The sequence below is a fragment of the Rhodnius prolixus genome, unplaced genomic scaffold, assembly GCF_049639745.1.
Source record: "Rhodnius prolixus isolate KJV_2025 unplaced genomic scaffold, Rpr scaffold_1, whole genome shotgun sequence".
NCBI classification, from domain to species: Eukaryota; Metazoa; Arthropoda; class Insecta; order Hemiptera; family Reduviidae; genus Rhodnius; species Rhodnius prolixus.
In genome coordinates this window covers 65,808,306-65,818,611 of record NW_027411581.1, presented here as the reverse complement: position 1 = coordinate 65,818,611, position 10,306 = coordinate 65,808,306, and the positions used below count along the sequence as shown (strand labels likewise).

The 10,306-nt window shown below is 30.1% G+C and overlaps 2 protein-coding genes across 5 annotated transcripts; one reads left to right on the top strand and one right to left on the bottom strand.

Annotated features, from left to right (window-relative positions):
- On the bottom strand, positions 1-2,555 carry LOC141446166 (enoyl-CoA delta isomerase 1, mitochondrial-like). Of its 2 annotated transcripts, none has more exons than XM_074112638.1 (7): positions 2,436-2,555; positions 2,134-2,265; positions 1,194-1,318; positions 853-999; positions 653-768; positions 383-564; positions 1-302 (listed from the first exon to the last, which is right to left on the bottom strand). In XM_074112638.1, exons 2-7 carry the CDS (start codon positions 2,234-2,236, stop codon positions 142-144), a joined length of 834 nt encoding a protein of 277 aa, XP_073968739.1. In that variant the 5' UTR covers positions 2,237-2,265; positions 2,436-2,555; the 3' UTR covers positions 1-141. The 2 variants fall into 2 exon arrangements, with proteins under 2 accessions (XP_073968739.1, XP_073968738.1); XM_074112637.1 differs by having other exon boundaries at positions 2,366-2,507.
- On the top strand, positions 2,469-10,295 carry LOC141446165 (uncharacterized). Of its 3 annotated transcripts, none has more exons than XM_074112634.1 (10): positions 2,469-2,599; positions 3,067-3,259; positions 3,346-3,527; positions 3,705-3,921; positions 4,573-4,701; positions 5,064-5,196; positions 5,565-5,700; positions 5,786-5,954; positions 7,237-7,359; positions 9,931-10,295. In XM_074112634.1, the coding sequence occupies exons 2-10, from the start codon at positions 3,232-3,234 to the stop codon at positions 10,119-10,121; spliced, it is 1,308 nt and encodes a 435-aa protein (XP_073968735.1). In that variant the 5' UTR covers positions 2,469-2,599; positions 3,067-3,231; the 3' UTR covers positions 10,122-10,295. The 3 variants fall into 3 exon arrangements, with proteins under 3 accessions (XP_073968735.1, XP_073968737.1, XP_073968736.1); XM_074112636.1 differs by having other exon boundaries at positions 3,067-3,263; XM_074112635.1 differs by lacking the exon at positions 2,469-2,599 and adding an exon at positions 2,801-2,949.
- Positions 10,296-10,306: the final 11 nt, after the last annotated feature.

Genomic DNA, 10,306 nt, shown 5'->3' with positions numbered 1-10,306 from the left:
TAAATTTAGTAAAATTTTATTAAATTATCTGTACACTCATAAAAAGCAATATGTAAAAAAATATTTTTCATTTAATTTTTTTATAATATCAATAGCAAAAGAGAGATGTTTAAAAAAATAAAATAAAATAAAATAGCAACTCTATTTTTTCTTAAGACTTTCCAGATATTTGCCAAGTCCTTCTTGCACTTTAGGATGTGTTATGAATTCTATAAATAACTTTGTATCTACTTCGCGTCCATTTACCAGACGAGATAAAGTATCTTTTCGAAAGCCCAGTTTCACTGAGGTTCGTGCCAAAACTGTAAGAGAAGAGAAAAGTATGAGAAAAACTAGACTCCAAGTGGATTGTAAAAATATCTTTTTAGGTTAGGTTCCTTACCTGGAATTTTGGAATGGACTGCAAGAAATTTCCCAGCAGCTACTAATCCAGCCTCTTTATCATTAACAATTTCATCCACAAGTCCAACATTTAATGCTTCATCTGATGTGAACATGTGACCAGACGTTAGAGCTACTTCAGCCTTTCTAACACCGATAACATTTTTCAAACAATCCTGAAACCTTGAAAAATACAATAAATAAATAAAAAAAATTATTCTTTATATAATATACAGAATAGTAGTTGTTTATACACATTTTTAACACTAACCACTGAGGAGCGACAATTCCTAGCTGAGTTTCATTCAATCCTATTGTAACTTTAGGGACAATGACTCTGTATTCGCAACTTAAAGCTAAAAGACAGCCCCCTGCTGGGCTATGGCCCTGTGTTCATAAATTGTTAATGTTTTACTTTATTATTATAATTATAATTATTTTAATAAACCTCTATTTGCTAACAGTACTTACATTAATAACTGCAACTGTAGGATAGGGAGAAGAATACAGTTTAATCCAAGTATCTTGTAGCATTCTCCAAAATTGTCGTGCTTTATCTATCGTTGGTTGGTACATTTCTAGAATATCAAGTCCTGCAGAGAATACTGTTGGAGAAGACTATAAGAAAAGAAATATCATAAGTGATCCATAGAAGAATTTTCTGAAACGTTTAGAAGTTATTAAAAAAAAAAAAAATTATTGCAAGATCTATTAACTTCAGATATAAGCACGCACACTTTTATATCATGCTCTGACTACTTATCAACATTAACCCCTAAAAAATGTGCAAAAAAATAATAATAATAACTTACAGAAGTAAGGATCATTCCACGACATCTATCCCTTTCAAGAGAAAGAAATGTTTGATGAAGCGCTTCCAAATGATGGAAGTTTAATGAATTAACAGGAGGCCGATTCATAGTTACCGTTGCTATACCTGCAAATGTTTTTTTTTAAAAGTATCTGTTAAGATATTTTTAGTGAACCATTGGCTTAATGCCTTGTTAAAAATGCTGGTTTGTTAAAAGACCTTGGTTGGGCGTAAACAGTCACAGAAAAAGAAATGAATACTTCCTATATTCTTCCATTTTATTTAATTATTTTTTGAATCAACAGGTTTATAAATTGTTGATGCTGGAACATTCATCTTGAAATCTTAATAGCTTTACATACGCAACGAAAAAAAAAAAATCCATCTTAACACCTCTTTTACAATTATTACTTCCACATCATGAGGAATGTAAAGAAAAAAAGGTTCTAACGTCCTTGATTATACAGTCCTAACAAAAGAAACTCCTCATTTTTGGATTAAAAATAAAAAAATAAGTTCATTAGTGAGATAGGGCTGAGTCAGTCAACCAACTTATCGTTTACACTGGCTGCAATTTCTATGTACTAATTAGCCAAAAAATCATCGTAAAAGAAATCAACTATCTACACTTTTTCGTAATCTTCTTGAATGGGAAACATGCCAGAATCAGGTTTTATAACTTGATATAATTTCGTTTTATGTGTATAAGTTTCATAGCTAAGCACTTTGAAATTCCTGATTCTTAAACTAGCAATTAAAGAAATCCATTATTTTATTAATAGAAGGGAAAATGAATCATTAAAGATTAATAGTACTCATCTTTTATGAATATGCTATTATTAGATAATCACCAGCAGCAGCATTTGTATACTGCTCTCTAGTGACAATATTAAGACTAATTCAATTCAAAATAAATCTATGAATTATCACTATATACATACCTTTATTATCAGTTTTAACATCCACCAATGCATCACTTCCAGCTGAAAAACTCCTTATCGAAGATCTTAATCCTATCCTAGAGCAATGTTTTAAGAAACTCATAATGCTAGAATCAGTTCGGGATATAATGCCTATAAAAATAAATGTGTATAAGCTTAGAACTGCAGCAATTAGTGGGTAATTAGAAGTACTTGTAAAAAAAAAAAAAATAGAGAAAAAAGATATACTCACAATAAAAACAATTCTTTCGTTTTAAAAAAAATGACTTTAGCAAATAATCTAAATGATTAGATGTACTAACCGCACTTGACAACACCCCAGCTATATTAACAATTATTCTTATCTGCTTTACAATCAATGATTTCTAAATTGGATTTAATCCTGGCAATCTAACAAGGTTATAGCTCGAGAAGAGAAGGTTATTAAAACTCTCAAGCAAGCGCAGAGACACCAGCATAACGGAGGGTAAGCATTTTCAAATAATTTTCTTTTTTTATAACTTTTATATTTGCTTATATTAAATTAAAGTTGAATAGCTCTGTTTGAACAAGTTAAAAAGAAATCTTTTTTGAAAATTCATCATAAATCTAGTCAAGTAGTAGTTAAAAATCCATTAGTGTGAAATTATTTGTTTACATGCTGTCACAAGAATAACAACAAAGCTATTTAACCTTAACTCTATTCAAATGGTTTAAACATAGGCTTGTTAGACGTTTAAAATAAAATCACAGTCTAAACTGTGCAGATAAAATCACTGAATACGAATGAAAATTCTTAACTAATTAGAAATAAAGACAACTTGCATAATTTACGTTGTACGTTCAAAATGTACTAAGTTAAACCCTCTTCTACCACTAGTTGAAAAAGTTTTGTACATATATTTGAAAATGTGATAGTCTGTTAAAATAAAATCATTTTGTTTGTTATACTAGGTAATAATTAATAATTATGGAAGTGAAAGGACGTAGAGCACGAAGTGGTTCATTTTAATCAGCAGGAACTGAAGTATTCTCGTTAGATGTTTGCGTTTCCATCTTTTATTCCGTTTGAAGTTTAGATATATTGTGAAGTATGTTGAGTTGAATTGTGAGGAATTCATGGATGACATTCATTCCAAGTTAAAAAGTAGGTGAGTAGTAGTTACTAAGTGTATTTGTGCGTTGCTAAATTTAATTAATAATAATAAAAAAAATCTTAATCATTGTCATTAGGAATTCTCAAACTACTGAAGAATTCCAATATGTCTGTTACCAAGAAACAATTGTCAGATCTACCTGTCGAAATGAAGGAACACATCTTGACCAAGGTTGATGGCACTTCTTTGCTTAGAATGAGGTGTGTCTCCAAAGAATGGAAGCAGATTTTAGACGATCCGCCCTTACCACTTAAAAAAGTTTGTTTGATTTATTAATAAGTTTATATAACAATAAATATTTTGCTTTTTTTTTTTTGCAAAATGTCTTCATCTCTAAATTCCATGAAATTAATTAATAATACGCTATATTTGATTTTCATGTCTTTGAGAATGTGGTTAACAATAAGGAAATCAATGTGTTTTTTCAATTTACAGAAGTGGAAAGAAGTTTGCCTCGCCGAAATTGAGTTCTGTTCTCTAAGGAAAATATTAGAAAATTTGGACCCTAAGTTTTATATCCATCATAAATTAGATATCTGGAAAACTGCCTACAGTAATTGGCATCAATGGTTATGTTTGCCTAAATGGTCATTCACGCAGAAGGTTCTGCATAAACTCTCCAACTGTGAAATTACCAGCGTTGTAAATTCAGGTTATCAGTAAATAATCATTTCTAGTGTTCTTCAGAAATTATTCATCATCTGAGCCATATGATTTTTTTGTTAATGATTGATTTTGAATGTTGCTAAAGGCATTTAGTGAGCGAAATTTGCTTGAAAAGTACAAGTAACAGTTTAGGATTGAGGTTAATCAAGACTAGGTATTACTATCTTTTAAATGTTATGACGTTTTACAATACTTTTGCAATGTATTACAATTCGCAATTGGTTTTAAGCCTATTTACTTCATATTTGCCTTTTTGAAATAAGTAAAAGATGGAAAATAGTTGATAATTACTGAGGGGAATGAGGTAGTAGATAATTACTAGGCTAGAAAGTGAAAATAAAAGATAACATTTGTAATATCACTGACAGTAAATAATTGCATATTATTGATTTGAAGGAAAGTTTTGCGGATTCCAGAGGGTATGCTTTAAAAAATTGTAACTCTCAACAATTACTCGTTCAATTTAATTGATCTTCGTCAACCAGAGAACAAAGACTATCCCATCCCTGCTAAATAAATAAATAAATAGGTTCTATAGTAACAAGGAATTTGTCGAATGCAGTTTCGACCTGGTTCTTGGATTTGAATTTAACTTTAATAATAATGAGTATTTTATTACTTTTTTTGTTTTTTTCAGGAGTTTGGTTACTTGTCAGCACAAGGAATCCTGGATCTTTATTTGCAATTAATTTTCAAAATGAGAATTTCGAACTTCTATATAAGGGAGGAAACATCATCAGTCTGCGACCATATGTTTTCACTAAGGGTAAGTGAATAAAAGTGAGTATAATAAAAGTATTTACAAAATAACATAACCTGTTCTTTTCAAAATTAAAGTATGAGTTCTTATTTATGTGAAACATTATCGAATCTATAAAACCTTTGGACTGTCTGTAGATTATGAGAAATCAATTTTTCAACTCCTATTACCATAATCTAAAAAAAATAAATAAAATAACAGTTTTTCCTTTGTAATTTGAAGATATTTGCTACGGAATTGAAATCTCAGTCCTCCAACCATGCTACAGATAGCAAACTATATATATATTAAATTTTATCCAGCACTGTAGATGTCTGATGCTTCTATAATATATTTTTTGAAACTTTATGTATATTTCGTTGTTACAGACAAACCGAGTTTATCAGATTTTTCTCACGACAGGGTGAGACTAATATTTGAAAATTCTTTAAGAGGTGATTTGAATATGCACACATTAAAAATAGATTATGATGAAGAGCTAACTGGTGATAATCAAGTTTTGTAAGTTTGGAAAATAAATATTTGAAAAAAATAATAATAACTTATTTTCAGCTGCTAATAATGCCTTGTCAATAGCATTTGTCTTCGTTCGCCTTGTCGCTTCTTAATTCATATCCTTCGTTGTTTCGACGAGGCCATTTTTATTACTAACTTTTCTATTACTAAATTGTTCAATTTATTTATCAACCACAATATGTAGGAATTTAAGGCTCAATCTATATTTAAGATTTTTTGTTGTATAATTTCTAGAAAGTATAATGTAATTTTTGTTCTTTAAAGAATTCTTTCTTATAAAATAAGATAACTTTCGAAATTTGAGAAGTTTGAATAAATGTAAACAAGTGCTCTAGAAGATAAATTTATTGCAGTTATTTTGGAACAAAAGTGATAAAAATTGATACCAGAGAGGACCATAGTTACATAACACTGACAAAAAATCCAGGAAAAGTGCGTAAAATAACCTTATTCAATTATTGGTCAATTGAACATTGTTGGACTAACAGAGTAAGTTGGATTTTTTAAAAAATGTGAAAAAACCTTGTTTTTTGAACATTATTTTCAAAATTCTTTTGTTTCTTTTATCTTCTAGAATCTATTTTCCTGCCGAAGAATATATTATGAAGTGTTCGATGATAAACTAAGACCCGTAGATAACCATCCGTTTTCATATCTACCAATGTTACACGCTTGGCGAAAATCGATTAAATGTTATTCTGGGGATAGTGTGATTATATCAGTTAATATGGAACAGTTCATTGGTAAGTATAACTTCAATAATGAGTTTACTTGCTGAAGTATTAGATTTTTGCCAGCGTTTTTTTTTTAAAAACTTTCTCAACATTAAAGTAGCATGTAAATACATAAATTATTATGAAAATCGGGCTTGAAATAAAATGAACCCTTGTGAGATTCTGAAAAATCTTAAAATAAGTTGAAAAGTGATCGCTCTTAGGAACCCGTCTTGACTTTTCTTTCTAATCAGTAAAAAAATTGAATGCTTTAATTAGAGCTATTATTATTTAATAGTTTTTATTTTAAGTTAATGCATGTCACCTGATATCAATGGCGCCCAAAAACGTTTTTAGCGTTCAGCCGATCTACAAACAATGGTCTCTGCATTCTGTCATTATCGGATCATTTACAGTCTTGAGTCTCTTCTTAGATGTAGAAATTTTTTTAAGAGCAACCAGCAAGGCTAAAAAAAAAAAAAAATGTGTTTAAAAGCACTCTTCACCCCCATAACCTTACCTTCTGATTTTGAGTTATGTTACTTTTAACTATAAACACACTAGAAAAAATTTGTGGAAAACCACTTTTCAGACCCAGAAAAACTGGACAAAATGGATTTTTCGGTGAAAAATGAAAATAGAAAGAAAATCGGCACTATCGTAATAACTTTTCCTGCTGGTAATAACAGAAAATAAAATCAGAAATTTCCATTATTTTTCAGTAATATTCGTATTATTTCAGTAATATTTTTAAACCAAAATTATACTTTTGCTAGCAAAATGGCTTTTCTTTTATATTTACATTTTTTACTTATTTTTTACATTTTTCAATCCGAATTTAATTTTTTTTAATCGATTTTAATCATTTAATTTTAATCGATTTTTAATCATTTAATTTTTAATCGATTTAATGCGATGTTGTGGGATTAGAGCAAAATAAAAAACAACTATGAAAGGAATATGTATGTAAGCTGAGTGAATTTTTAAAAAGGTAACAAGAAATTCAGTAAAATTTAATTAAGCAGTTTTACTTTACCATATTTAAGTTCATTTATTGCACACTATACAAAAAAAAAAAAATAATAATAATTTCGAGCGCATAATGGGTATATTTCAATTTTACAAAAGTTTATTTTACTTCCATCAACATTGAACATAGATTGCTTGTAAAAACACTGTATTTTGTCTTTTAAAGTTGCTGTAGAATACTTCTGCTAGATATTTTTTTTGTTTTTGTTTAAAGCAATTAACCTTAAATGATCAAGTCTCGTATCTTAATCATTTAATAAGTGCTGTTTTTTTTTATTCATAGAGCATGAGATGATTATCCAAGTACTGGGCAAAGTAAAGAAGTATCGGCCATTCGATGATATTTCAGTACATTTCACGTCTATTGTTTATCATGGTATGATGTTATTTGCAGGCACTGATATTGGTTAGTAGTAATCCTCAAAAATTAAATATATAATTGTTGTATAATAGGTTTATTTCAACAGAAATTCTGATTTGAACGGAGTATATGCAGTAATAAAAAAAATTTTTCACTAATATGTGAACTTACTAATATTATCTAATCTAGATCTTTAACAACGCACTTTGCATAGCAATAGCACTTTAGGGGTAACAACAATAACCTCATTCGTTCAAAGAATTATCGAATCAAAATTATTAATCTGAATTTATGCAGTATGTTACGTAAGTTAGAGACACTCATTGGGAGGTAATTTCGAAAAAACTATCTGAAAAGTAAACAAAAAAATGTATTCTAAAGTGGTACTTGATCGTTACTCCAAATTTTGGCAACACTGTTATCCTTTTATTTATATATAATTAAATATAACCTCTCTCTCTCTCTCCATGAGTGCTTTTAATAGAATTTTCCTGGAAAATGTTACAAATAAAATTTGTAGACCATCGATTTTTAAAGAATATCATTGGTGCTATTTCCCGAGAAGTGAAAAATTAATTTAATATATTAGTTAAATTTAGTCTTCCAGCTACGTCGAACATTGATCGCTGAGTTTTAATCGGATACAAAAATCAAAGAATTGTGTACCACAAAATCGATATTTCTAATCGATTTTGATAACTCAATTTGTTATAATCGCATTTATTTGCTTTCCTAGTACGAGGAATTTCGCATGCTCTGGACTAACCTTTCAGAGGTTCTGTTAGAATAAAACTTAGTAACAATTAACATTCTTTTTAGTAACTGTAGGTAATACATAAGGTAAGTGGGGGGAAGATGCCACACTTGACACTTATTTCCGTTTTGTAGGAAACTGGGTTATCGAAAAAAAAACACCAAATGTATCAACGTCTAGGTTGATATATATTCTTTAATTACATATAGATATATTAGTATATTAGATTAATTGCAAAACCATTATAAATGCATTTGAATGAAATTTGTCAAAACTGGCATCTTCCCCCATCATGTGTGGAAGATGCCAGTTGATGCGGGGGAAGATGCAACAATATCTTAAGATATAAATTGAGAAAGAAAAAATTACAAATTTAATGTTAGGTAAACAGCAAAATATTCTCATTAAACACTGAGGGGAAGGAACACCGAACAGAAGACATTTTTTGTTTAATTTTTAACATTTTTTGCAATGCAAATTGTCTTTGCTGCAAATTTCATGTAGCCATCTCTTGCATGTTATGCATTGAAGCCAATCGCATTTTAAGCCCTTCCTATCATAAAAATATCCTTTACACTCAATACAAAAATCATCGTCCTCCTCTTCAACGTCATTCTCACCACTGGTCATTACCAAATTATCGGGAGCGGAGGATGCTGAAGATGAACTGTCCTTCCTTTTCTTTTTCTGCTGTACTTTTCCCCCTTTTTTTTTGTCGGCAGAGCAGCCTTTCTTCTCAATGCCTCCCGTTTCTCCACCGTCGTAAGGACTTCAGCAGTTTGTTTCTTTCTTCGAGTTTGCTTGGGTTTCTGAAATCTGGGGATAGGACTAATTTCTTCAAAAGAAGTGATGGCACCGCTGCTGCTTGTTGAAGCTATTGCCAGAGGTGTGTTAACTTCTTGTGTGGCATTCAAATTTTCTTTCATATTGTCAGAAATGGTATAAGCATGTTCTGGAATTTTTTGCGGATCATATGGATAAATTTCGCATGCAGAAAATTCCACGCTGCCATTTCCAACAGTGACTGCCCTATTCCACGCGGCGCTCAGCAAAGACCCAAATTGAAGTCTGGTGATTCTGCGTCCGGGTTGTTAAGGGCCTGCTGCCAAAAAGTTTTGTCTTTAATTTCTATTCCCTATAACATGATATTAGTTAGTTTTCCTTTTTATTTAATAGTTTTTAATGCTGGATCAATATGACCCGAGGTGACGGCTTATGGCACTTCACATAAGGCGACGGCTCAAGGGTTAATAATATTAATGTATTATACAAAAACTATATTTCGTGTGTCAGTAATTGGTTTATATTGATTTTATATTATAAAATATATCATTATAATGTAATAATGAATGAGAATAAATATGAAATTAAAACAGTTCAATAGGTGGCATCTTACCCCAAGCACTGGAGGAAGACGCCACATAGGTTTATTTTTGTACTAAGGCTTCAGTCATGTTGTTTCAAGCTAACACGTACTCACCAAGCTGTACACGACACAAATATCACGGAATTATTACGTTTAATCTAGTCAATTCATCACCAAACCTTAAGTATCGACAACGAAATATTATAACGTGGGTACTCACCAAGTTCAAAGAGTTGAATTTTCAGTTTAACGACGATTAAACTAGATATAAATAGAAATACTCACAAGCACGGTATTCACAGTTGTTTACAACACACTTTAACGTAGGAATTGCTGTCATCCAGTTGTAGATATGCAAAATCTGACGATACTCGCATCTTCCCCCAACTGGCATCTTCCCCCCACTTTTTAATGCAGCTTGTCTAATTAAACTTATATTTGATTTAAATATTATAAATAAAAGGTCTTGTATCTAAGTATTTTCATATCTTTCTAGGAACTCTATATGTGTACAAGGCTAAACATTTTTACGATCTTCTAAGTTTGAAATTAAGCAAACCGTTTGCAAAGTTTGAATTTGGAAATGAAGCCATCGTTTCTATAGCGCTTAAGGAAACATCTGGAAAACCTATAATATGGGCTGCAAGTTTTAATCAAATTTATCAGATAGCATTTTTTTCAGAGTAATATTTTAATGTTTATTATTATTAAAAACAATAAGTTCCTTTGTAAATTTTTTGTATCAAGAACAGCCAATCAACCAATTAGTTATTACATTATTTTTTGTAATAAATTAATTAAGATTACAGTGTAAACAAACATGATTTGTACATGAAAAAAAATATTAGTTCAACATTTTTATACAGAATTTT

What these genes read in the sequence shown, in the direction of transcription:
- LOC141446166 (XM_074112638.1), bottom strand. Translation starts at nt 2,236, where the DNA reads ATGAGTTTCTTAAAACATTGCTCTAGGATAGGATTAAGATCTTCGATA. An exon ending in TGTTAAAACTGATAATAAAG is followed by an intron (nt 1,319 to 2,133) that starts GTATGTATATAG and finishes AAACATTTGCAG; the next exon opens with GTATAGCAACGGTAACTATG. An exon ending in AGTCCATTCCAAAATTCCAG is followed by an intron (nt 303 to 382) that starts GTAAGGAACCTA and finishes CTTCTCTTACAG; the next exon opens with TTTTGGCACGAACCTCAGTG.
- LOC141446165 (XM_074112634.1), top strand. Translation starts at nt 3,232, where the DNA reads ATGGATGACATTCATTCCAAGTTAAAAA. An exon ending in ACTGGTGATAATCAAGTTTT is followed by an intron (nt 5,197 to 5,564) that starts GTAAGTTTGGAA and finishes AATTTATTGCAG; the next exon opens with TTATTTTGGAACAAAAGTGA. An exon ending in ATTTGCAGGCACTGATATTG is followed by an intron (nt 7,360 to 9,930) that starts GTTAGTAGTAAT and finishes ATATCTTTCTAG; the next exon opens with GAACTCTATATGTGTACAAG.